The following is a 27,911-nucleotide window of genomic DNA, read 5'->3' on the forward strand; positions in this document are numbered from 1 at the left end:
ATCATCACCATCTTCATCACAATCTCCCTCGTCATCATCATCACCATCTTCATCACAATCTCCCTCATCATCATCATCACCATCATCACAATCTCCCTCATCATCATCATTACCATCTTCATCACAATCTCCCTCATCATCATCATCACCATCTTCATCACAATCTCCCTCATCATCTTCATCACAATCTCCCTCATCATCATCATCACCATCTTCATCACAATCTCCCTCATCATCATCATCACCATCTTCATCACAATCTCCCTCATCATCATCATCACCATCATCACCATCATCAATTTCATCACAACTTGCACGGAAAAACGTAAAAAAAAAAACGTTTGTAAAAGGAGAGAAAAACAACAGCAAGGAAATAAAAACAAGACCACAATAATAAAACAACACCAACAAAAACGAGACAAACGAAAGAACGTATACAAGACAGACAAATAAATTAACAAACAAACACATATACATACAAAAAGAAAAGACGAAAGCAAGACAAAAAAAATATCTCACAAACCAAGAAAAAAGTTAGGAGCGGCAAGTAGCGGTTTTTTTTTTGTTTTTTTTTTTACTCTTTTTGTTGCCCTTGAGCCGTGTCCTCTGATGTAAAAAAAAAAATAACAAAATAAATAACAAAATAAAAATGAGAAAATAAATTGACACTAAAATAAAAAAAAAATAGAAAAAGGAGAAATAAGGAAAAAAAAAAAAATTAAAAGCATAAGACGAAAACCCTGCAAGAGAGAACACGCGAAGAGGAGATAAAATTATACAAAAAAAAAAGGAGACAGGGAAGAAAAAATATATAAGAAAAAAAAAACAGAAAAACGACTTACCTTAAAAAACGAGGCAAGTGTGCAGACGTGGAATAACTCTTTCTTGCTTCCGCCACACACGACCACGAAGGAGGAGGAGGGGGAGGAGGAGTTTATATTGTCAAGTCATTAGGCGAAGCAGTTACGAGGCCAAACCTGTTAAAAGAAAAAAAAAGTGGTATTAATCTGCATTCCAGTGTTAAAGAGTCACATTGTTTTAGTGTTAATGGTGAGATGCTACTTTAAATCCATGTTTTTTTTGTTTTTTTTACAACAAAGGAGGCAGCTCAAGGGCACACACACAAAAAGGAAACTAATGAAAAAAAGCCCGCTACTCGCAGCTCCTAAAAAAAGAATCAAAAGAGGTGGCTGAGAGAGAGGTCAGTTTCGGGAGGAACAAACAAAGAAAACACGGACATAAACATACGGACAGAAACATACGGACATAAACGCTCATAAATCGAGAAAACAAACATTAAGAGGAAAAACAACAGCTAGGAAGAAAAAAGAAACACACGCATCACATATATAAGACAAAAAGTGGTAGCAAAATAGGAATAACCAGAAAAATACAGTAGGAAAGGAACATAAACACTAATAATACGAAAAAACAAAGAGTATAAAAGGAAAAACAAAGGTAGGAAAACAGAAGACTTACACACACACACACACACACACACACACACACACACGTAAGGAACCCCAGCCCATCGCGCACAGACAGTGGAAGGTATTGATAAGAGTCTACAGTGGACAGGTCGGTATTGGAAAAGCCGAAGGGGAGACGGAGTGAGGGAGGAAACAAGAGAATGGCCGAGGAGGGACTTGTAGTGGGCCTCTCTCTCTCTCTCTCTCTCTCTCTCTCTCTCTCTCTTGAAAACCGTGTGACTGGGCCTTTCGATTCGATCTTTCTCTCTTTTCATCTTTATTTCTCGTCTCTCTCTCTCTCTCTCTCTCTCTCTCTCTCTCTCTCTCTCTCTCTCTCTCTCTCTCTCTCACCGGGAAATTGCTCATTGGTAAGACAAGAGACTGTGGAAATAGCTTCGATGTGATGTCTCTCTCTCTCTCCTCTGCGTAACATCTTTCCCACTAAGTTTACGTGTGTGTGTGTGTGTGTGTGTGTGTGTGTGTGTGTGTGTGTGTGTGTGTGTGTGTAACCTTTCTTGCTAAAACTGCATCTTCGTTTTTTATTTATTTTATTTATTTATTTATTTACTTTTTATTTATTTATTTATTTTTTTGCCTCCTTGTCTCCCACTCATTTTCGCTTTCTTTGTCTGGCGTTGGAAATTACTAGATCGCTACTTTCATTGCTAATATTATCACCTTCTACTTCTCTTTCTTCTCTTCCTCCTCCTCCTCCTCCTCCTCCTCTTTCTCTATTTATGGACGTCTTCTTTCTTGCTCTTCCTCTATTTCCTCCACTGTTTTATCCTTATCATGTACTTCTCCTTCTCCTTCTGTCTTTCTTTTCTTCCTCCTCCTCCTCGTCTTTTCATGGACGTCTTCTTTCTTGCTCTTCCTCTATTTCCTCCTCTTTTTCATCCTTATCATGTACTTCTCCTTCTCCTACATGTCTTTCTTTTCTTCCTCCTCCTCCTCCTCCTCTTTACTAATTATGGACGTCTTCTTTTTTACTCTTCCTCTATTTCCTCCTTATCATGTACTCCTCCTTCTCCTTCTACATGTCTTTCTTCTCTTCCTCTTCCTCCTCCCCTTCTATTTCCCTTTTTATCATCTTTATAATCATGTACTCCTCCTCCTCCTTTTCCTTCGCCTCCTTCTCCTCGTCTTCCTCCTTATACATAATACATTTTCCCTCCCTTTCCTCTCCTCCACTATTTGCGGACACAGCCTATTCTTTCTCCTATTCCTCTATTTCCTCTACTTTTTCAACCTTCTCCCTTCCCATCCCTGTTCTTTACTCTCTCCTTCTGCAGCTTCGTTTCTCACTGATATTACTATACGATTCTAATTATTTATGTTTCTATAAGTATTAACATTATTTCACTGCATGGCAAAATAAGACAGTTCCACCCTTCTCCGTCTCTCTGCGTCTGATATGTCAATGAACTTGCTACCCGAACTTATACCGCTAAAGGTTCTAACACTCTATAAAGGTTAGCATTGCCGAGAACTGGAACTCACAAAGGGCAGTTATAGAAGGTCACAGCATCCACCTGAGTCAATGTGATCTGCCTATATCCATGTTATGAGGAGTTGGGTTGCAGACTGCGAACCTAATTACCAAAGTTTGACATACGAGTATACGAGTAACCTTATAAATGTTGAGAGAGAGAGAGAGAGAGAGAGAGAGAGAGAGAGAGAGAGAGATAAAAATATAGAGATAGAGAGATAGGGAGATAAAGAGAGAGAGAGAGAGAGAGAGAGAGAGAGAGAGAGAGAGATTTACATAGATTTACATAGAAAATAAGACCACACAGACCCCATGGCCCAGACTTGGTGGTCTGTCCTTAAACCTAAGTGATTTTACATTAATCAGAAGACTCCAAAACGTTGCATTTCTACTCTAGTTGAAATTAAGTTGAAGGAAGTGACGGTCGAGCTTATTTTTGAAGGAGTCAATCGTGTTACACTGGACCACTGATGGTGGAAGCTTATTCCATTCTCGCACTACAACGTTGGTGAAGAAAAATTTGGTGCAGTCTGAATTTACTTGTCTACATCTGAGTTTTACGCCATTGTTCCTCGTGCGCAAAGTGTCATCGATCATAAACAATGTTGATCTGTCTACATTCGTGAAACCATTAAGTATTTTAAAACATTCGATCAGTTTTCCTCGGAGGCGACGTTTCTCAAGAGAGAACATGTTAAGGGTAGAAAGCCTTTCTTCGTAGGATTTGTTGCGCAAGGAAGGGATCATTTTCGTTGCCCGACGCTGAACACCTTCTAATTTAGCAATATCCTTTGCATGGTGGAGAAACCAAAACTGTACCGCATATTCCAAGTGGGGTCTGACTAAACTGTTGTAGAGCGGGAGTATTACATCTTTATTCTTGAATACAAAGTTTCTTTTCATGAAGCCCAACATTCTGTTCGCTTTATTTGCTGCATCGATGCATCGATGTGAGAATTTGAGGTTTGACGCGATTTTGACCCCAAGTCTTTGACGCATTGAACGCTTTTGAGTTTAACGCCGCGCATTTCGTATTCGAACTTCTTATTCCTCGTTCCAACTTGAAGGACCTGGCACTTGTCTACGTTAAAGGGCATCTCCCATCTATCCGACCAAGCTGAAATTTTGTGCAAATCCTCTTGGAGGTTTTGCCTGTCTTCGTCAGTCAGAACCGAGTTACCAATCTTTGTGTCGTCTGCAAATTTACTAATGCGGTTATTGAGTCCAACATCCACGTCGTTGATGTAAATAATGAAGAGCACTGGGCCAAGAACCGAGCCCTGAGGGACGCCACTAGTGACAGGCGCCCACTCTGAGTTAAATCTGTCAATCACTACTCTTTGTTGTCTGTTGCTCAACCAATTCGCGATCCATTGGTTTACTTGACCGTCAATACGTATTTGCTTTAATTTGTAAAGTAATTTATGATGCGGGACTTTATCAAACGCTTTCTGGAAATCAAGATAGACTACGTCCAATGATTTGCTTACGTCATAAACTGAGAAGAGATCGTTATAAAAGGTCAGTAGGTTTGACAGGCAGGATCTTTTGTTACGGAAGCCATGTTGTGAATCCCCAATTAATGAGTGGCTTTCGAGGTAACTTACAATTTTGTCTCTAATTATGCTCTCGAGTAGCTTACTTACAATTGAAGTTAAACTAATGGGTCGGTAGTTACCTGGTATTTTTTTGTCTCCTTTCTTAAAAATCGGTGTCACGTTAGCCTTTTTCCAATCTGAAGGGACGATGCCTTGTCGCAAGGACATATTGAATACGGTTGTGAGGGAGGAGAGTATTTCGCTCTTTGTTTCTTTCAGCAGAGTTGGATCTACTTTATCAGGTCCAGGACTTTTATTTGTTTTAAGTGATTTGAGGGCTTTAAGGACTTCATCGGGTTTTATTTCAAAGTTAGACAATGCATGCTCGGGATTTACATTAGTACTGGTGTTGGTGGTGGTGGCGGGAGGACTTATTATTAAACACCGAGGAAAAGTAATTGTTTAAGAGGTTTGCAACGTGTTGGCTGTCAGTCACTAGTGCACCGTCGCTGTTTGTTAAAGGTCCAATTCCACTTCTGATCGCCTTTCTGTTGTTTATGTAACTGAAGAAGGATTTCGGATTATTTTTACAGTTGGCTGCAATATTTTCTTCATATCTACGCTTTGCCTGACGCACTAATCTGTTTACTCGTCGCCTGGCATCATTGTAAAGTCTAATGTTTTCGGGCGTGCTTTGTTCTTTCTTTAACCTGTAAGACAATTTTCTCTCCTTGACTAAGTGTTTAATTTCGCTATTAAACCAAGGTGGACTTTTATTAGTGTTAATTCGCTTCTCGCACAAGGGGACAAATGTGTCCTGCTGAGTGAGTAAGTGATTTTTAAAGCTCAGCCAGGCGTCCTCTACATTGCCGTCATCTGATAGTTGCATATCTATTAGTTTTCGTCGGATTTCTACGAAGTTGGCTCTTTTGAAATTGGGCACCTTTACTTTATTTTCAGTCACCGATGTTTGAGCTCTAATGTCAACGCGCACTAGTTTATGATCGCAGGAACCGAGGTGTTCTCCTACCGTGAGAGAGAGAAGAGAGAGAGAGAGAGAGAGAGAGAGAGAGAGAGAGAGAGAGAGAGAGAGAGAGAGAGAGAGAGAGAGAGAGAGAGAGAGAGAGAGAGAGAGAGAGAGAGAGAGAGAGAGAGAGAGAGAGAGAGAGAGAGAGAGAGAGAGAGAGAGAGAGAGAGAGAGAGAGAGAGAGAGAGAGAGAGAGAGAGAGAGAGAGAGAGAGAGAGAGAGAGAGATTGGTCAAATAATAGAGATAGAAAGAGAGATAGGGGGAGAGAGAGAGAGAGAGAGAGAGAGAGAGAGAGAGAGAGAGAGAGGGTAATAAACACACACACAAGGAGAGAAGAGGAGAGAGATAAGAGATAGGGAATGGGAGAGAGAAAGAGAGAGAGGATGATAAACCGGAAATTATGGGGAAATGCAACTCGGGTCGGAAGAGAGGAACGACGAGGGGAAGGACAATTACGAGGGGATAAAAGGCAAGAATAGCTCTCATTTGCAAGCCTTACGTCCTTCCGTGTGTGTGTGCTGTGCGTCCGTCCGTGTGTGTGTGTGTGTGTGTGTGTGTGTGTATAACTGAATAAACAAAAATCCTTCCACAAGTTAAAGTAAATCAGTTTATATTCACGTAAACAAAAATCCTTCCACACGTCAATCAGTTTATATTCACGTAAACAAAAAGCCTTCCACCCATTAAAGTAAATCAGTTTATATTCACAACTGTCCATAAATTGTTTGAATGGATATGACTGCATTTTCTGGCAAGAGGAATTTAAATAGGAGTTTTTTTTACCGTTTCTACTACGCCATTTTAACTCTATATGTATACTTTCCTCTTCCTCAGTCCTCCAAAACCAATAATTAGGAATCATCAATTAGTTATCTTAGTTTAACGCCTGCCACTATCTCAAAATAATCATCTCTCTCTCTCTCTCTCTCTCTCTCTCTCTCTCTCTCTCTCTCTTCCCAAACTAATAATTATGTATCAAAAATTCATCTCTATAACTCATACTTTCAAATAGCTACCCCAAAATAGTACACCAAAAACTGTTACTTACAATCCTATGACGTTCCTTAATTATGACTTTTCTTTCTAATATCTTTCTTTCCCTTCCTTTTCTTTACTTGTCTTTCCTTCCTATTATCTTCCTCTCCTTTTCTTTGTTTTCCTTCCTATTCTTCCTCTCCTTTCTTTCTTTTCTTCCAATTATCTTCCTTTCCTTTGCTTTCCATGTCTTTTCTTCCTTTCCTTCCCTTTCTTTTCTTCCAATTATCTTCCTTTCCTTTGCTTTCCATGCCTTTTCTTCCTTTCCTTTCCTTTCTTTTCTTCCAATTATCTTCCTTTCCTTTGCTTTCCCTTTCTTTTCTTCCAATTATCTTCCTTTCCTTTGCTTTCCATGTCCTTCCTTCCTATTCTTCCTCTCCTTTCTTTCTTTTCTTCCAATTATCTTCCTTTCCTTTGCTTTCCATGTCTTTTCTTCCTCTCTCTCCCTTTCTTTTCTTCCTTCCTATTCTTTCTCTCCTTTCCTTTCTTTTCATGTCTTCTTCCTATTCTTCCTCTCCTTTCTTTTGCTTCCCATGTCTTCCTTCCTTTTCTTCCTTTCCCTTCCTTCACAAAATCCTCCACCCAGGCTGCAGAAGAGAGAAGAAAAACCACATCAATAAGAATAAAGAAAAGGACAAAAAAGAAAAAAATGCACAACACTGATTCTTTTCCATTATTTTATTAATCGCCGTTTCCTCCTAATTCTTGAGGAGGAGAAGACTAATAATAATAATAATAATAATAATAATAATAATAATAATAATAATAATAATAATAATAATAATAATAATGATAATAATACTGAGCAAGAAGAGCTGCATGACACACACACACACACACACACACACACATACCAGTAGCTAATTGTGCCTCCAATGAAGTCTCTCCTATTTTTGCAACCTCTTTCTTGGGAGCATTTTAATTTCCTTGTCAAGTGTGTGTGTGTGTGTGTGTGTGTGTGTGTGTGTGTGTTTATATGCACTATTAAGATCAGAAGTAATCAGCATAGAAAAGAGGAGGAGGAGGAGGAGGAGGAGGAGGAGGAGGAAGAGGAAGAGGAGAGAGGAGGAGGAAGGAGGAGGAGGAGGAGAATCACTTGGCACTAATGTGGTAATAATCAACAGTAATAGTGCACATACCTTATTCAATGGGACACTTATTACCCCCCCCCCTCTCTCTCTCTCTCTCTCACACACACACACACACACAGAGGAAGCATCATAAGACACGATACCGATATACAAAAAGGTCACAAATATACCACATGTTACGCTAGGCCTTACAAAAGCTCACTATAATACTTTCTATGAATATAAAAAGACCTCGACACCACCCTAATCCACAGGTCGATACATATATACATAGTGGTCCTAATGCCCTATGCCCTATACCACTTTTGTCCACCTCATAGCCAGCAAGATATAGTGAGGAGGAGAGAGCGAGAAAGGGAGAAAAATAAAGAGTACAGGGAGACATACAAGAGTCAAATCACATGTCCTCCTAAAAATTGACCTTTCTTGACCTTTTATTGTTTTCTTTAGTTAGAGCAGGATATTGAGGGCCTTTTTGTCTCTGTTTTTTGTTTTTGTTTTGCCCTTGACCTGCCTCCCTTGCTGAAGAAATAAGAAAAAACATATTACATTTCCTCAGCATCCAAATTTTCCTTGTGTTTATGGTGAGTTAAAATCAAAATCCCTTCTCTTTGATACCCAGAGCAGCCACACACAGGTCCAGTCAGGGTGAGGCATGAGTCATAGGCCCGAAAAACATCACCTCAGGGATTTTAACATCAGGGGCCACATTCGTAAACATTTCAGCGCCCAAAAACACATATCTGACAAGGCTTTCGTAAGAGTTTCAGTCATTTCCAGGGGTAGTTTAAGAACCCTAGTGGTAGTGTGACCCTTCTTCTGTACCAGGAACCTAAAAAACACATATTTAACAAGGCTTTTGTGAGAGTTATTTGGGCATTTCCAGGGGTAGTTTAATGACCCAGGTGGTAGTTTGACCCTTCTTCTGTACCAGGAACCTAAAAACACATTTGACAAGGCTTTCGTAGGAGTTTTGGGCATTTCCATGGGTAGTTTAAGGACCCTGGTGGTGGTTTAACCCTTCTTCAGTACCAGAAACCTAAAAAACACATATTTGACAAGGCCTTCATAGGAGTTTGGGCATTTCCAGGGGTAGTCTAAGGACCCTGGTGGTAGTTTGACCCTTCTTCTGTACCATGAACCTAAAAAAACACTCCTTAGAACCCAATGAACGAGCGAAGAAACGCCAGTTGACTCTTGCATTAGGAAGTTGGACAGCGGAGAAATGGTCCAGAAAATTAATCATCCCTTTTTTGGTGTTTGGAAATAGTTGATGTGAGGGAAGGAAGTGTCTGAGAATGATGACCTAGGAGTTGGCCTCAATACAGAACAGAACTGGAGGTACGTTCCCTTACCAATAAAGTGACGTGCTCTGCTGAAGGCATATCACTCTCCTAAAACCAAATGAAGGCTGATGATAGAAACATTTCCCTTCAGTGACATTTACAGAAGTGCGTGCGAGTATGCAAATTTAGTGTTCATGTGTTCAAGGTATAAAGTCTACCTTCTCAACATCTACTAGGAACCAGGAACCTAAAAACACATATTTGACAAGGCTTTTGTAGGAATTTGGGGCATTTCCAGGGGTAGTTTAAGAACCTTGGTGGTGGTTTGACCCTTCTTCTGTACCAGGAACCTAAAAAGCACATATTTCACAAGGCTTTCATAGGAGTTTGGGGCATTTCCAGGGGTAGTTTAAGGACTTTGGTGGTGGTTTGACCCTTCTTCTGTACCAGGAACCTAAAAAACACATATTTGACAAGGCTTTCATAGGAGTTTGGGGCATTTCCAGGGGTAGTTTAAGGAGGTCTGAGGAGGTACATGTGTTGCAGTTGTTTTGATTTCCCTAATTGACAAACAGAAGACTGTGATACTGTTTGCCGACTTGGTCATTACAGCAACACACATCCATACTTTTGATTTCTTGGTACGACCAGCTATAGTCTCCACACACTCCATTGGTCCAGAAGCCTTGTTCCCTCTCTCACCCTCCCTCCATAGTTACATTGACTCCTAACGCCAAGCTCCTCTCATCCAACCAATCAGCTCCTGTGGCTTTGGAAGATGGGGTGGGGCTTCTGTACCAACTTAGGGCCGTTTTACAGTCAAACCCAAGTAGTTTCGGGTCCCCACAAAGGTCGGTTTAGGGACCATACTACAAGTCCAATCCAAGAAGTTTCGGGTCCCTACAGAGTTCTGGATGAATAACTCTGCTGGGACCTGAAACTTCTGGGATTGGACATGTAATACAGCCCCTAAACCGACCTTTGTAGGGACGCGAAACTACTCGGGTTTGACTTGTAAAACGGCCCTTAGTGTAGAGCGACTATAGCAAATAACTTCATCAAACTCTCGGATCACGACAGCATGTAACTGAGCAACGATGAAGGACTTTCCGAGTGACAACAAAACCTTCGCCAGCTGCCAGGGGTAAGCATGGCACACAGGTATCTTTCTTTTGGGTACTCATAGGCAAGGCAACAGACTGTGTCCATTATTTTACCAATCACTTGATAGCTTAATTATGAATAGATTAGGTAACAAAGCAATACCTACTTACAAATTTCAGAACCCCATCAAAGTTCCCTTCACTTAATACATATACATTCAGTGATGCCTCTCAGTAGGATAATGCCAACCATGCAGTGACACCTCAGGACTGTACATTTGGCACTCCTTAAGGTGATGAACAGGAGAGTGCCATGGTGACTATCTCGTAACCATCGTCAGGGCAGAGAGAACCCACCACCATCACCACCACGACCATATCAATCACTTATATCATAACACACACATAGCTACCTAAGTATACATGTTTTCCACACCAACTATTACTGTGCACCATTATCATTATTATTATTATTATTATTATTGTCTCCCATGAACCAGCCTGTCATATGTCTCTCTCACAGCTGCCGACTCTGCTATCCTTCCGTGTTGCATTAGCAGTAAAAACATCACTTGCTTTGGTCTAACATCTCTTCCAATTAGCAACCATCTTCTGAGCACATTTAGCACAGTCACAATAAAATCATGGTTGACTATTACATCTGTTGAGCATGAAACCGGGGAGATAAAGCTCATTTTTCTCATGGTACTTCACAGAGCATGGCCGGTCAAACACACCCATCAACACAGCTATTGATTGGGTGTGTCCTGGTGGTGGGTCATAAGTGGTGTGATATAGGTGGATGTTGCAGTGGTTGAATTGGTGTAGGTAGTGAGGTGGGTGATGGCTGCATGGTTGACAGAGTGGAGTGTATGTTTCTGGGTATTGGATGAGGCAGACAGTGAATGTTAATGTGATGGGCCATATCATAAAACATTTTGGCACCCATGCACACACAATTGACAAGGCTTTCATAGGAGTTGTGGGCATTTCCCTGGGTAGTTTTAAGACCCTGGTGGTAGTCTGACAAAGCCTCTGTACCTCGAACGTAAAAACACACTCATGAGAACCTGATTAATCTCCTTTTTGACCTTTGAAAATAATTGATGTGGGAAGCGGAAGTGTCTGAGAACGTGGACCTATATATCCGAGTAAAGGTTCATGCCGAAAGTGTACGTCTGTGTGAAATGGTGGTTGTAAGGAGCGTGTATCCTTGGGCAATGGCAGATGTGGTGAGTGGACTACAATCTACACCTTGAGGCACAGGGGGTAAGGCAACAAGACAGACTGTGCTACAAGAACGCTTATTTAGTGAAGCGTCTCCCAGTCACCGTTGCAAGATTATTGTACTCAGAGCCTTGTATTTACCAGTTTCTGAGCCATCTATTGCCAAAAAAATCACTAATAATTAACCATTTTAACGATAACTATATACGTAGGCAATTATTGGGGTCGAGGAGGCAGTTTTTGGGTCGGAAATCAGCAAACATAAGAGGCAGAGTACGACAATCTGGCAACGTTGCTCCCAGTGTTGCCAAGAGCTGGGTGGCTATGCGATGTCTCTTAACCCGGTAGCAGCGACGGGCCAAATTTGTGGCTTGACATAAACCACCCAAAATAGAGGATGCACCAATTTTTTTTTTTTTTTTTTTTTTTTTTTTAACGTCGTGGCCTATTGATTACAGATGCGTTGTTATCTATTATATAATGATTTGCGTGAGTGATAATTTTTCTCATTAATTCGCTTAGAGGAGCCTTTAAGGAACATAATCTCTGCAGCTACCAGGTTAAGGTTATACAATCTGGGGTGGATTCATAAGGGCTATTTGTAGGATCTGGGTGTGTTATACTTATTAGGAAAACCCAGCATGTGTTCCTCTTGCACTGGGACACATGAACTGATGCTACAGCTAATGAGGTAAGAATTTAGGACATTTTATCAGATATTAGAGAAAATGTTGATTGTTACTGTGATTTCTTGGGTGGGGTAAAAATTTTGTGTCTGTAAAAACCTTAAGCAAATACTGAGTGTAGTGGATTTGGACTGTGTGTCTGAGAATGAGTGTGTGTGTGTGTGTGTGTGTATTTACCTAGTTGTAGTTTTACAGGGCCTGGGCTTACGCTCATGTGGTCCTGTCTCCGTATCTGTATTTGTCCAACTTTTCCTTAAAACTTTGCACACTCTTTGCCGATACTACATCCTCACTTAGTCTGTTCCAAACCTTTATATTTCTTTGCGGGAAGCTATATTTCTTTATGTCGCTCAAGCATCTTCCTTTCCTCAATTTTTTACTGTGTCCTCTTGTGTTCCTGGTGTTTATTCCTGTGTGTGTGTGTGTGTGTGTGTGTGTGTGTGTGTGTGTGTACTTCATCATATAGCTTGTGATAGGAAAGGACATAACACCATATCCTGCACCCATGGAAGGCCTTATAGAGTGGACAAGTGGCCGCGAGCCCCTACACATAACACATAACTTCCGATACTTAAAAAACTAAGTATAAAGCCGTGAAAACATAATCGTTAACACATGAGAGAATATCTGGGAGTTTAAAGAGACACAAGCAGACTTGATGTGGTCCGCTGTTAGTGAGGGGGGAGGGGGGTATTCGAGCATGGAGCCGGAACTACCATTGGGCGTAGGTGCTGTTAGTGAGGAGTCTTGATGGAGCGGATGAATTAGGGTCTGGAGGGGCCGAGAGCAGATCTACAGGTAAAGGATGGCTCAGGGAGTAACACAGCACCACACCCTCACATCATCATCATCATCATCATCGTCTAACGTCCATTTGTTCCCTATGGTGGGGTTGGACGGGATATGAGCCTCCTCCACTGTTGCCGGTCCATAGCCATTTCTTCCGTGATGTTCAGCCTCCTCGTATCTTCCTCCACCACCCTTCTCCACGTCTTCCTTGGCCTTACTGGTGGTCTTCTGCCCTCTACCTCAAAGTTCAGTGCTCGTCTCAGGATGTGGCCTCACCCTCTTCTTATCTAATGGTGTTGCCCTAATGAAGTGTTGATGAACTCCCGAGGTATACATCTAAATTAAACAGAACTAAATATACCTTAAATAGATTAAAGCACTACAGGAATGTTAGTTGCAAAACCTTAAGACCTACAGAAAAAAGGGAAAATGTGTAACAAATTGGGAAAAGTACAAGATTAGTCACCTTACTCCGGACGTTTGACTTCCCTGGCAATTAGCTGCTACATAAATTTTAAATATTAAATACTTAAGACCAATAAATATCTATACGAGCAGATCTTAGAGACCCTGAGCCATTGCCTCCACTTAAAACTCATGCACAGATACTCATCTTTTGAAATTTGTAAATAGTAAAGTGACCAGCATTAGGGGGAACACACTTGCTTTGGTGTGTGTGTGTGTGTGTGTGTGTGTGTCCGGGCAGCAAGGCCTAGTGTGCGGTGGATGAGGTGGGCTGCACCCCCACCCCCTTGGCCCCCACCTGCCCCTTGTAGATGAGGTACTCCAGGTGGGCCAGCACCCGGAACATCTCCTGGGCGCCCTCCTGGTACTGGATGTGCTTCCTGAGGGTGGCCAGGGCCGCCTCCACCTGGTTCAACGAAGGGCCGTGGTCGCTCTCCTCCCCCGCCCCCTCCTCCTCCCCATCGTCCTCTTCCTCCTCGTCGTCATCTCCGCAGCCGTCGTCGTCGCGGTCGGCGCCGGTCACGATGGCCAGGATGTCGTCGTCGTTGTTGAGGTTGCAGGTCTGCACGTCGTTGTCAAAGTTCACAAAGTCATTGAAGGTCATGTCGGGCGGCACCGAGAGGCCCAGGGAACGCAGGCGGTGCAGCAGCGTCAGGTTCTCAGCGCCCAGCGAGGGGTCCGGGGGCAGCGGCGGGGCGCCCCACGTGGCATATTTACTCATGCCAGCGCGGGTGAAGCTGGCGCTGATGACACTGTCGGTGACGCTGTGCCAGGCGGTGGCCAGCTGGTGCAGGCAGGTCAGCAGACTCAGCTTGGTGTTGGGCCGCCGCTGGCGCTTGCCCCCGGGGGCCACGTCCTCCCGCTGCAGCTGGTTCACCAGTGTCTCCAGCAGCCCGCGCCGGTAGTTTCTCTTGAAGGCCATGGTGACACCCTGCCTGAGGGGACCGACAAACCCCTGTGGCGATGTGACGAGACGCACCGCGCGCAGGCCACTGGGGGGCTTGGCGTGGATGGGGAGGGTGGAGGCCACCACCACCACGCGGCGGCACTGCTGCACGAACCAGGAGTCCACGTCCTGCAGCCACGCCCCAAAGCTGTCGCTGGTCATCCACGCCTTCTGGTTGGCCACGTACTGCACCGGCAGACTCTTGACGTGCCGGAAGCTGGAGGGCTTGGGGTGCTTGCCCACCACCAGCAGCGGGAACTTCTCCGTGCCGGTCATGTTGCCACACAACAGCACAGTCAGCCTCAGCCTGCTGCGCACACCGCCGGCACAGCGCTCCCCTCGCAGGGCCAGCACGTGGCTGGGCAGCGTGCGGTACAGCAGGCCTATCTCCTCCACAGCAAAGATGTCCCCGGGTTCGTGCTCCAACAACAGCTGGTGCAGCACTCCTGACTGCCACTCACTGGGCTTGAGCTCTGCATTGCTGTTCTCCTCTTCTTCCCTTTTTCTTCTGGCTGGTGCTCGGCCAAACACAATATTTTTCCTCTTCTTGAAGCGGTCCAGCCAGCCGTGTGTTGCCTTGAAGTCAACGTGGCCCAGCTTGCTGGCAAAGGCCAGGGCCTTGGAGCACAGGATGGGGCCGGACACGGGGGTGCCCGTGGCCACCGCCTGCTTGTACCAGGAGTACAGCGCTGCCTCAATGTCCTCCCGCTTTGGTCCCTTGAGGCGCTTGCTGTCCGGGTGGAACATTCCTTTCTTCCAGCACTGGAGGTAGCTGCTGGACTTCTTCATGATGGACTTGATGGTGGAGCGGTTGACCATGTACTCCTCCGCCATGTCCGCCTGCTTCTCCCCGCTGTTAATTCTCTTGATAATCTCAATCTTGACCTCGAGGGAAAGGCCGTTCCTGCGCTTGTTGGCATTGTTGAGGTGGTCGGCAGCGTGCTCCTGCCAGGCCCCGATGGAGGGCAGGTTGGTGCCGCACATGGAGCAGGGGTACAGCAGGGTGCCATTGGAGTCCGTGATGGGCTGCGGCATCTCCAGAACATTGCCCTCCTTGTCCTCCCCCTTCAGGGCCTCCTCATCCACCTCCTCCTGCTTCCCTCTCTCCTCTGCTTTCCTCCTCTTGCTGGGGGCAGTGGCAGGCACTTTCCTCTTCTCCTTCTGCACTGGTTCCAGGGCTGGTGGTGATGGGGTGATGAGAGGCACCTGCTGGGGGACCTCTGGCGGGGGAGGGGGTGGGTACTGTGCCTCGGGGCCCGGGAGAGGAGCCATCACCTGGGCGTTGCCATACTGTAGATCCACCATGGACACAAACTGGCCCGTCCTGCCATAATGCCCTGGACGTTCTGTGACATACTGGATCGTGGGCGGAGGTGGTGGTACATGCGCTGGCGGGGCTCCCTGGTGGTGGGCTGAGGGTGGTGGCCTTGGCACCTGCTCATAGGAGGGCCGCAGGTGGGTGTCGTGGCGGGTGTACTGTCGCTGGTAGTGGTCCTGGGTGAACTGCGGGGTGAGGACGGGGGCAGTGACGGTAAGGGCTGGCTGGTGGGCCGTGGCGAGGGAGTCAGAGTAGTCCATGGTCGCCGCGGCTGCCGCCAGACGCTCCAGCTCTGTGCAGGTCCCCCGGTGAAGGTCCTCCATCCTGCCACCAACCTCCTGCTACTCACACCTGCAACAGAGCACCTATAGAGCCACCACTTACTAACGTCACAATCATGAGACAGCAAAGGTACTGGAAAGCTCATAACACAACTTGGGGCAGCACTTAACAGTTCTAACCCCCAAAATCATAACATCATGTACAGACTCACCACACTTTCAACACACTTATGAACACTATCCAGCAACACCACCATAGTTTGCATCTTTGCCTGGTCAAGATACCTAAGGATTAATACACTCCACCCCATACCTGCCCTAGTCACTGAAGGAACAAAGTAACATACACATACATACATACAAGCTGCTTAGTTTACAAAGGGAAATGAATGCCTCTTGGTTCCTTTACGCCGTTATTTCTTACATCGTTACTATATCTCGCCTTTTGGAAGAGGAACCCCAAGATGGAGTAACCAGTGGGATTTTTCATAGGCTAAGTACTTTGCTTCATAAAAAAAATTCCATACAATACACTTAAATTATGGTGAAAATAGTGAAAATAAGAAACAAATCTCCCCTACATAAAAGAGGTATATTTTTTCAGAACTCTTCGGAACATTTCAGTACAAAAGTAAAGTGAGTGTGAGAGGCGAGTCACACCACCCACTCACACCATTGGCCTCGGCTTTGGAAAAAAATATATCGTATAGAAAAACTACAATCACTGTGCTGCAGATCTCAAGAAAATAATAAATACAAAGAATGAAAACATGAGTGCAAACAGGGACAGGGATGGCACTGGTTTTGTGTGAGGGGATACTAACCAATTTCCGTGCACCATTCCTATTAACCCGGTAGCAGCGACGGGCCAAATTTGTGGCTTTACCGTGTACCAGCGATGGGCCAAATTTGTGCCATGATATAAACCCCGAAAAATATTTGATGCATAAACTGATCACAAATGCGTTTATATATTATGAAATGGTTTGTGCGAGTGATGATTTTTTCTCATTTTTCTCGCGTAGAGGGGCCTTTAAGAAACACGATCCCCGCAGCTACCAGGTTAAAATCTAAGCAAGTTCCAGGGAGTCAGTTGGAACGATGGTCACTAGATGGCAGCAGCGTCCTTCCTTCACCCATAACCTGCATATTGTGACACCATGAAGTAGGTAACCAGCTGCACCATTAGCCTGTTGTTATGCATATCACTCAAATGCCATGTCAATGAAAAATAAAAATAAATTGAAAATATTACCTACCTCACAAGTGAAAATATGCTGTGAAATACAAGTCTAAATGAATGACACGTTGGAGCACTATTGTTCTGTGGAATTGACTGCAGTACGCATATCAGTAACTATATATAATTACTTGGGGGATGTTATAAAAATGAGCAATTATGAAACAAGCTAATAATTCTTTTACTATTAACCATTTTTATATTTGGAATTTATTTTCATATTTGGGTTCAATTTTTGTTACCTGTTCAGTATTCATATCTTGGTTAAATGTTCCGGAATGGTTACTGTTCTGCTGTGGGTAACTCCTCGGAATGGTGCACAGAACTTGACGAACCTTCCCTAATGGTCCTGATCACTGTAATACCCCCTTTGAGAACATTACTATCCTTACTAATACTAGACTCCTGAGCACCCACATCCCCTTCACCTTCCGACACATAGAAGATGCACCCCACAATACTGATTTCTTGAACATGGTGCAGTATTTTTATGGTGTTGCTAAATGAGAACCTTTTTAACATTTTGGGTTGTACCTGATCAACAAATATATCTTGTCAAAAATTTGGTCTTATTATTTGACTATTACTATTATTATTATCATTATTATTATTACAGTAAAACCCTTATAACTCAGCACTGTATAACGTGGAATTTGATATAACTCGGCATGCCTCACCCACATTTTCTTAGAAAGTGTATCCACACTTGGGCCACCTGATCTCACTCTCCAGCACTCTCTGATTTATCTCGGTATGCTGCCGAGTTATCTCCATATCTCGTGGTTTACACTCGCCAAGGCTTGCCTGCGCTATTCCTGTATGAAAAACATGTATCCTCACTCTCCCAGCTCGTTCCTCAAACACCCACGTGTTGTCTGCTTGGACTACATGACTACAGCAGCCCCTTCATTTGTATGAGTTAATTTAAGCTTTTACTGCTGCTGTGTAGTGTAGTGTTTTAAAATTTTTGACTGTATGTGCAATAGGGGGGAAGGGCATTGAGGGATTTGTATAACTCGGAATATTGAATAACTCGGCAAAGCTGGGAGCCCCTATCATGCCATGTTATAAAGGTTTTACTGTATTTATATTGTCACACATCTGCAGGTTACTTTCTCAATGTCAAATATGTTTATATCAGCTTGCCTGATGTTATAATTAGTGAAAAAATGTGGTGATAAGATTATGACCACATTTAGCTAACTTAATTTACCACCTTTACACTGATAGATATTTCAACAATTAAGTCATTACCAGCAAGTTTGATTAAGTGTTATTTGTGTGGGTGCAAAAACATTCCATCACAAACTTATTTCAGTATACCAAGGACAATAACATGTGTTTAGAAATCTGGCAACACTGTTTAACACGGCCCCTTCAGAGGATGCATGGAGGCCAGTTTTTGAATGCACATGAGTAGCCAATCTCCACCCTCTAGAGTATGCCAAAGCCCCCCCTTCATCCATATCTATAGTCATTGATACACTAAGTTGGTCCAGAGGCCTCAACCCCTCCCTCCAAGGTAACTAACTAACTATATAATGGGGAGCATATGCCCAAGAGCGTGTTGCCTCATTCACTCGCTGCCTCTACTCCTGACAGCACTCCCAAGAAAGCTCCCACATAGCTGCTCTATCCTGACCAACTCCCTCCTAGCAAAATCTATTGACTTGCCCCAGGAATGAGTTAGGCGAGTGTCCCCTTGGTCTCCTCCACTCAGGGTCATCTTGCACAGAAACACTGACTTTTTTTCTTACAGCAAGGGAGGGAGCTCAAGGACATGAAACAAAAACAGCCACAAAAAAGCCTGCCATACACTGCTCTGACAAAAGAAAAAAAATAAAGAGAATGATATAGTGAAGAGATCAGTTTCGGGTGGAGGGGAGTCTTGATACTTTTCTACTAACTCCAAGCTCCTCTCATCCAACCAATCACCTCCCGTTGCTACAGAAGAAGGGGGTGGGGCTTGTGGGTCAATATAGTGTATGCTGCCTCTCCTTCATCTTTTATATTTTGACTATGTAAAAAAATAAAGTCCTTGTTTGCATATATCAGATCTGGCGCCTCTCTCTCACACTGCCCTCTGCTTGACCTATAGTCTGTTTGGGCGATCGATTCTGTGGGTCCTTTCCTCCCCTCTGCTCTGCCACACAGTCCTAACACCTATCCCTTCCTCTCATATGTTAGCTATAGGTAACACATGAGAGGGAAAAATGGGCATTGGGACTGAGTGGCAGAGCAGAGAGGAGAAAAGGACTAGTGGAATAGAACGCCCAGACTATTTGAATTAACTATAGCCTGCCATGACCTACCCCTTGCACCTGTCTCCTGTCACTGTTACTCTCCTCCCTTTCACTCTCCTTCAATTTCTTTAGCTTAGCGGAGATTCACGACCGGCCATAACACAGGTTGCTTAGGTTGCGCTATATCTTATGGAATGCTTCAAGTGTTTCACAGGAGATCAATTCAGAGTGATACAGCTTCTAACTCTAATGGTAACTCTCTCTCTCTCTCTCTCTCTCTCTCTCTCTCTCTCTCTCTCTCTCTCTCTCTCTCTCTCTCTCTCTCTCTCTCTCTCTCTCTCTCTCTCTCTCTCTCTCTCTCTCTCTCTCTCTCTCTCTCTCTCTCTCTCTCTCTCTCTCTCTCTCTCTCTCTCTCTCTCTCTCTCTCTCTCTCTCTCTCCTCTCTCTCTCTCTCTCTCTCTCTCTCTCTCTCTATCTCTCTCTCTCTCTCTCTCTCTCTCTCTCTCTCTCTCTCTCTCCTCTCTCTCTCTCTCTCTCTCTCCTCTCTCTCTCTCTCTCTCTCTCTCTCTCTCTCTCTCTCTCTCTCTCTCTCTCTCTCTCTCTCTCTCTCTCTCTCTCTCTCTCTCTCTCTCTCTCTCTCTCTCTCTCTCTCTCTCTCTCTCTCTCTCTCTCTCTCTCTCTCTCTCTCTCTCTCTCTCTCTCTCTCTCTCTCTCTCTCTCTCTCTCTCTCTCTCTCTCAGTAGCTTATTATGGTTATACATTAATAATAGTGAGTAATGAACAATAACAGAACTCAGCATTCAAACTAACATTTAAGAGAACATGCAGTTCAACACCACCACATGAAGAGCTCTTGTTTGTTTTGATGCATTTATAAATAATGCCCCATTTTCAATTCTCTTACTCATGTTTGCTTGGTTCTTATAAGTACCATAATATCCAGGAATCAACTGTTTATATTAATTAGGAAACAGGTGGCCTTGCTGTGTAACCTCCGAAATCTTATTAAAAAACTATCATGTTCCCCAATAGCCAGTTTTGTCACTATTTAAAAAGAAAAATAATGCTCTCAGAGTTCCTCTCACCAGTATACTAAACATCCTAACACCCTGATTTCTTACATATTAAGGAATTTTAAATAATCACAGTAGCTTTTTCTGCATGCCCCTCCCAGCAGCCCCTCGGAACACTGCCCTTCACCCTTAAGTAGCACATCCCCAACACTGCTTCCACCCAGCGCCACGGAGCTAGCCACATGCTGGGAGTCTCCTACAAACGTTGCTGTTCACGCTGTCTGAGAGTAATGCATCAACATGGAAATGGGTGATCTTATAGCCTTATAAATGTATAAAACTGCATAAATAGTTATAGTTCACTTTTGCATGGAATGTCTGTGTTTTCGCTGCACCGGACACGGAGGACAGTTTACGTAGCTCGCAAATCATTGGATTCATCAACACCACCAACACTGTCACTTCAATCTTATCCTTCATAAAGAGATCCTTCGTATGGGTGTCCCGCTGCGCCTCACCAACACAAGCGTCGGCAGGGTCCATGTGTGCTCCCTTCCCTGTGGCTGCCTCAGGTGGTGGCCTCCGTCACAGTGATGGCCACAGGGGGACGGCCGGAGCCCTTGTGGATGAGGAACTCCAGGTGGGCCAGGACACGGAACATCTCCTGCGCTCCCTCCTGGTACTGGATGTGCTGCCGCAGTGTGTCCAGGCTGGAGTCCACCTCTGTCATGGGTGGGCCAGAGTCTGCCTCCTCGCCGGCCAGCACCTCGATGCTGCTGCCGTCCCCCTGCTCTGCCTTGTCCCTCCTCTCGACCTTCACCTTTTCCTCCTCTGGTGGGTCTTCCTCCTCCTCACTGTCAGAAGACTCCACGTCGGCACCCGTCACCGCGGCAATGATGTCGTCGTCGTCCATCAAGTGACACACCTGCACGTCATCATCAAATGTGACGTACTCGTCGAAGGTGATTCCGTCGGGGATCTTGAAGTTCTTGGACTTGAGTTTGTGAAGCAGCTCCAGGTTCTCTGTGCCCAGGTTGGTCTCAGGCATTAGGTTCATGCCCCACAGCGCATATTTCCCGATGCCAGACCGCTGGAAACTGTTGTTGATGGTGACGTCCGTTACAGCGTGCCAGGCTGCTGCCAGCAGGTGCAGGCAGGCCAGCAGGTTGAGCTGCATGGAGCACTTGCCTTTCTTCTTTTTCTTGGTATTTTCTTCCTCCATGAAGTTGAGGAGCGTCTCCAGGACAGCACGCCGGTAGTTCCTCTTGAGGGAGTGTGCCACACCAAACTTGCAGGGCCCAATGAAGGTCTGCGGACTGGTGAGCACCCGCACAGCGTTGAGCTTGGGAGCCTTGGGGTGGATGGGGCGGCTGGGTAGGATGAGCAGCACCTTCCTGTTCTGCTGTACAAACCATGAGTCCAGGTCGTGCAGCCAGGCGGTGAAGCTCTCTGTGGTCATCCAGGACTTGGGGTTGGCCAGGTACTGCACCGGGAGGCTCTTTACGTTTTTGAAGCACTTGGGTTTGGGGTGCTTGCCGATGACCAGCAGCGGGAACTTCTCTGTGCCGGTCATGTTGGTGCACATCAGCACGGTCACCCGGTGCTTGGACTTGCTTCCCCCGGCGCAGCGGTTCCCCCGGTGGGCCGCGGTCTTGTTGGGCAGGATGCGGTACAGCAGACCCACCTCATCAGCGTGAAACACATCATTGGCCTCAAACTCCATGAGGGCGCTGGGCAGGACCTGTCCGGTGAAGTCTCCCTTGAGGTCCTCCGCATTGTCCTGCCCCTCCTTGTCCTTGATGGGCTTGCCACGGCCCAGGATGATGTTCTTTCTGTGCTTGAAGCGGTCCAGCCAGCCGTGTGTGGCCTTGAACTCCTTGTAGCCGAGTTTGAGGGCAAAGTCCTTGGCCTTCTGGCACAGGATGGGGCCGGTGACGGTGAGGCTCATCTGCAGCGCCTGTTTGTACCACTCATACAGTGCCTCCTCCACGTCCTCACGCTGTGCGCCTCGCAGCCTCTTGCTCTCCGGGTGGAACTTGCCATTCTTCCACACCCCGAGGAACTTTTCCGCATGTTTCATGATGAAGCTGAGGGTGGAGCGCCCCACGTTGTATTCCATGGCCAGGTCCACCTGCTTCTCCCCCGACTGTATCCGGCGGATGATCTCCACCTTGGTCTCCAGGGAGAGGGCGCCGCGCTTTTCCCCGGTGTGGGAGATGAGGTGCCGCCGGAACTGGTACTTGCGCAGGAACCTCACGTCACACAGGTTACACATGTAGTACTTCCTGCCGTCGATGAGGATAGGCTCTGGCACCTCCGTCAGGTTCACCTTGGCATCCCCCTCTGTGCTGGTGCCCTCGCCGTGTGGATCAACCTCTGCAGGGGGTGCGGTGTCTCCCCTCCTCTCCTTGGCCTCCACCTCAGCCTTCTTCTCCTTTTTCTTAGGTTTTTTCTCCTGCTGGGGGGCTGGAAGGGGCTGCGGGGGCTCCATTGGGAAGCCTCCCTCCTGCATGAAGGACATAACAGCCTGTGTGACGGCCTGTGACACGGAGTTGCTTGAAGGGGCTGGGGAGGCAGGGGGTGGAGCAAGCGGGGAGGCTTGGGTGTGTGGTATGGCAACACTGCTAACGGCCTTGACATCACTGTACTGCACTGCAACACCTGCATCAGCACCGCCCACTGTGACGGTTGTATACTGCTGCTGCTGCTGCTGCTGTTGTTGTTGTTGTTGTTGTTGCTGTTGCTGTGGCTGCTGTGACCGGCCTCCCATCTGGGCAAAGGCGGCTCGGTCCACCGTGTACTGCGAGGCACGGGTGACCATGGTGGAGTGGGTGGTGTGGGCTGGGGAGATGGCATGCTGGTGCTGGGTGGTGACGGGTGGCGTGGGGGCAGAGTGTGGGGGGCGGGCCTGCTCGTACACCGGGCGGGGGGGTGGGTACTCAGTGATGCGGGGCGTGTACTGGCCCCGGGACAGGTCATAGGGGTCGGGGTACTGAGGCATGAGGGAGGCGAGGGTGCTGGGTGGGGCGTTGGCGGCAGGGAGGTGGTGTGTTGGCACGGTGAGGGAGTCTGAGGAGTAGCCCATTGTGGCGGCTGCGGCGGCCAGCCTCTCCAGGTCGGCGCAGGTTGTGGTGAGGCGTTGCATCTCGTCCATGGTGCTGCCGACCTGCAGACAACAGCAAACCATCAGTAAATCTACATAATATTACCATCAAAACATCTGCATCATTTTTCAGCTTCTTTTTTTACTTTATCAATCTGAGTGCTGCTGATGTCTAGGTTTGAAGAATCTATGAATATGAGAAATATCTGTTGCCAGCAAGCAGTGGTATACAATTACTGCCCAACATAATACAATTTCCTTAATGCTTGTGAAATTACTATCACTGAACTTGGAAATGCTTGCTTCTAACATGGAAATAAGTGGACTTTTCCTTTCCTCCTCCGACACTCCCAAGAAGCCACTGCTGCCACAGCCTCAGTATATGTGCCACAGACACTAACGACTTAGATCTAAGTAAAACAAGTAAATAAACAGATTCACTAACCTGCATTTCTGTGATGTTGCTGCCCTCCATTGCTGCACCTTTCAACTGAAAAGAGATCATCACCTGTTTAAAACATTGAGAGAATAAAGTGTATCAAAAACATTTATAGTAATGCACTTTATGCTACAGAAAGAACATGCCCACCATTGGATGTGCCAAGTAAATCTTTGTTATGTGTTCACTGTGTGCAAAATAAACGCTATTTGAAAAATACACAAAAAACTGATAACATATAACACTTCTACTAGTGGTCACAAAAGATAATAAAACCAATGATACATCTCTCAGCTGCAAAGACACATGTACTCACACAGACGTTCTTCCCGGAGACTTAGGAGGAGCAGCCCATCGTCAGCAACACACAACCAGCCAGGGCGTTGTGCTGCCGGCCCCTGAGCATCCTCCCGGAGCTGGGCCTTCACCACACAGCCTCCGGGGAGCGGTGCTCTGTGGTGAGGGTGTCTCTGAGCACAGTGATCTGCCGGGAGTCTCCACAGTTTTCCAATCACAAGCAAAGACTGCCATGCCAAGAAATGTAGTGACCACCCATCACATACAAGGGTTTATGAGACATGGCACTTTTCACAAGTTAACAAGTATCGTTTACAAGACATGGCACATGGAAAGTCCTCAAAAATTATCTTAGGTTATTGTGCATTACAAAACTGGTATGGGGGCACATAATATTGATCTAAATGACACAAAAATGGATATGAAACATGTTATAAATGTAAGTTTTTTTCAGTCATTCATGCCTTTGACTGATGCTGCAGTAAACAGAAATAAGAACTGGTTATCAGTATAAATAACCAATCCCTTACAGTCAACAGTACCCTGCCTGTATCATAAAGAAAATATTACATACTGACAGCAGATAAGAGGAACATGGCAATTATCAAGATGGTAACCAAACCCTCACTTTCCAAATCACCAGAGGGAATAGACATGAGGTGGAAAGCTTATCTATTTGCTTATACATTATGCCACAATACATCAGCAGAAAACCTTGGATGAATGACTTTTTTTTTTCTTTTTCTATCCTTGAAGTCATTATAATTTGGCCTTGTTCTGGCACACCCATGTTTCTTTTCTGATAATGGCAACTGATCCAAAACAGTATAGTAGTTGAGTTATACCCCACCTTTACCTTTGCTCAGTAGTGTGCCTCAAAACAAACAAGTAAGCTCAGACACTCAGCATCCTTGACCAAAAACAGTTCAAGTGGTTGTCTCTCCCCTTTCCATTTACAAGCTAACAATGGATCACTAAGCCTCACATAACCTAACAACCATCATTTGCTTTGCCCTTGACTTCTCCTCGACAATATCACTAAAATTCAGGTGCAATCAAGCATCATTAAATATCAACCGAGGGAAATGACCACAGCATAATTCAGCTTTGCAAATAATTACTAAGTGTTTTAGGGGATTTATTCTCCCTCTCTGCCTTTCACCATCTCTATAATGCATTCCTTCACCTTCATCCTTCATCAAGCATCGTTAACAACCCAAAAAACTAATTACTCACTCTCGTAACCGCATAATTAGGTACTGTATAAGCATTCTCTCTCCCTCCCTGCCATTCACCCCTCCAATAATGCCTCAACTGAGCTTCATAATCCACCAAACATCATTAACTTAACCCTTAACATCAATAAAAAAGCATACATCAACTTAATATAGTAAACCATTAATTACTGCAGCGCCTCCCCCTCCCCTTCCCCCTCCCTCCCCTCCATCCAACAGGTAGCATAGCCCACCTGGGAACCCCGTTAATTAACCTTCCCGGGGGCTTGGGGCGGGGTTACGGGGCATCACCTTCCGCCCCGGACTAAAATGACACCCGTGGACCCTGCAAACGGGGCTACGGGGCGGCGGGGGCGGAAAAAAACGGAAAAAAGAGGAAAGGAGTAAATAAGAAAGACGCCATGTCCTTGTATCGAAGAGGCAGGACACCCGTTTTAACACCTATTTTCCAAGTCCTGAAGCCTCCCATATCATCCCCGTGAACCCATATCATTCCCAAAGCCCCCAAAAATAAATGAGTACCCCGGGGGAAGGCCTGGGGGTCTTAGTAACGGTTAAATAGGGAAAAATACACAATCGGGGTCCTGGCGTCACATCCCAGCCCCCCCAGCCTCTCTTTGTCCTACTGTTATTTCGAATTTGTGGGTAAACGCGGCGGTCCCTGAGCCTATAACTAGATCCTAAAGGTGACGGTAGGCCTAGAATTACAGGTGGCATGGTGGATCAAGGGCAGGTTAGGGAGACTCACCTGGAAATTCGCTATAAAAAGGGAGCTTCACGCGTCCATGTGTGCGCGGCCGAGGGTGCGCGTGTGTCCGGGTCACTGTTGCCATGTCCCCGTGTCCCGCAGCCTCCAGGGACATATTTATGGGTTATTTCCTTTAGTTTCCTTCATTTATAAGCGTTAGAGCACATACTGAATACGAATTTGTGTGTGAATGTCATCTACCGTGTGTACAAGCCCATTGATGCCATGTCCCCGTGTCCCGCAGCCTCCACGGGCATATATTTTATGGGTTATTTCCTTTATTTTCCTTCATTTATAAGCGTTAGAGCACATACTGGATACGAATTTGTGTGTGAATTATCATCTATATATACCTACCGTGTGTACAGGCCCACTGATGCCATGTCCCCATGTCCCGCAGCCTCCAGGGACATATTTATGGGTTATTTCCTTTATTTTCCTTCATTTATAAGCTTTATAGCACATACTGAATACGAATTAGTGTGTGAATATCATCTACCGTGTGTACAATAAGCTATACTAGCTGATGCCATGCCCCCGTGTCCCGCAGCCGTTATTTCCTTTATTTTTCTTTATTTATAGACATTTGAGCACATAGAGAATAAACATCTTTGTGTATATCCTCTCCCGTGCAGTCTGTCTTTTTTCCTTTCTTTGTTTTTTTTGTTTTGTTTTTCTTTTCTTCCATCATGTCCCGTAGAGCGAATTCCTCCCCTCGAGATCAGCTTCCTCGGGCATTCTCTCTTCCTCTCTTTCTTTTCCTTCATTTATAAACATGTTTAATGACCCTGGTGGTACTCTGACTCTTCTTCTCTACCATGAACCTAAAAAAACACTCAAAAGGACCCGATTAATCTCCTTTTTGACCTTTAAAAAGAGTTGATGTGAGATATGGAGGCGCCTGAGGATGCTGAGGCTCATAGGGGTGCACGCCGCCTTGGCACCGCTGCAGCATCATCATCAATCGGGTTTCAGTTGATTTTTTTCCTTTTCCTTGTGACGCGGCGGCGGCCTCTGTCACAACCACGTGGTCAGCGGCACCCTGGGCACTGGCTCTCTTTTTCTTCTTTATTATCATCTTCATCTTCTCCTTCTTCGTTGTCGTCGTAATCTTCATCAGCTTCATGCATCTTCATCTTCATATTCTTCTTCCTATTGTTCTTCTTCTTCTTCTTCTTCTTCTTGTTCTCGTTCTTCTTGTTCTTCTTTTTCTTCTTCTTTTTCGTCGTCGTCGTCATTATGCATCTTCTTTAGTTTCATCTTCATCTCCATCGTTTACTTCTCCTTCGTCTTTTTCTTCTTCCTTTTCTTCTTCTTTTTCTTCTTCTTCATCACCCATTCATGACTGGTACTTTCTGGCCATGGATAAAAGTTGACAAGGAAAATTATATATGTCCTTCCTATGAATAGCAGAGTAAACAAGTGATCTCAGCAGGAATTCAAGGTTACTCCTGGAAATCAAACAGAAGATGGGGAGAGAAAACATTTATTAGGGAAGGGGACGCTGCCTTAATTGTCCTCCCTCTCCTTAAGAACATAAGAACATAGGGAAACTGCAAGAGGCCGAGTGGCCTATACAGGGCAGCTCCAGAATCCCCTCACTACCCACGATGGGTAAGGTGTAGTTTCAGGGGTTATAGGTTGAGGCTTGATCCTCGTTTACCTTCGGTACGGGCGTACGCTCCAGTACCGGCGCCCTGTCTCCTTACTGCACCCACACCTCACTGCCACTTGTCATCCTCGTCCATGTAGTTATCCGGTCTACTCTTAAAACAAGCTATCGTCCCTGCACTAACTATGTGATTGCTGAGTCTATTCCATTCCCCCACCACCCTATTAATT

The 27,911-nt window shown here is 45.3% G+C and overlaps 1 protein-coding gene across 7 annotated transcripts; it reads right to left on the reverse strand.

Annotated features, from left to right (window-relative positions):
• Positions 1–848: 848 nt before the first annotated feature.
• Positions 849–26,161, reverse strand: LOC126980292 (tigger transposable element-derived protein 4-like). 7 transcript variants are annotated; one of them, XR_007733055.1, is made up of 4 exons: positions 26,070–26,161; positions 13,505–15,821; positions 6,573–7,146; positions 849–977 (listed from the first exon to the last, which is right to left on the reverse strand). XR_007733055.1 is itself a non-coding variant. In XM_050830007.1 (4 exons), the coding sequence occupies exons 3-4, from the start codon at positions 23,823–23,825 to the stop codon at positions 20,816–20,818; spliced, it is 2,628 nt and encodes an 875-aa protein (XP_050685964.1). In that variant the 5' UTR covers positions 23,826–23,840; positions 24,106–24,242; positions 26,070–26,158; the 3' UTR covers positions 19,874–20,815. The 7 variants fall into 7 exon arrangements, 4 of the variants coding, with proteins under 4 accessions (XP_050685966.1, XP_050685964.1, XP_050685963.1 ...); XM_050830007.1 differs by lacking the exons at positions 849–977; positions 6,573–7,146; positions 13,505–15,821 and adding exons at positions 19,874–23,413; positions 23,796–23,840; positions 24,106–24,242 and having other exon boundaries at positions 26,070–26,158; XM_050830006.1 differs by lacking the exons at positions 849–977; positions 6,573–7,146; positions 13,505–15,821 and adding exons at positions 19,874–23,413; positions 23,796–23,840; positions 24,106–24,273 and having other exon boundaries at positions 26,070–26,157.
• Between the last annotated feature and the right edge of the window lie 1,750 nt (positions 26,162–27,911).

This window comes from Eriocheir sinensis, chromosome 44 (genome assembly GCF_024679095.1).
Source record: "Eriocheir sinensis breed Jianghai 21 chromosome 44, ASM2467909v1, whole genome shotgun sequence".
NCBI lineage: Eukaryota > Metazoa > Arthropoda > Malacostraca > Decapoda > Varunidae > Eriocheir > Eriocheir sinensis.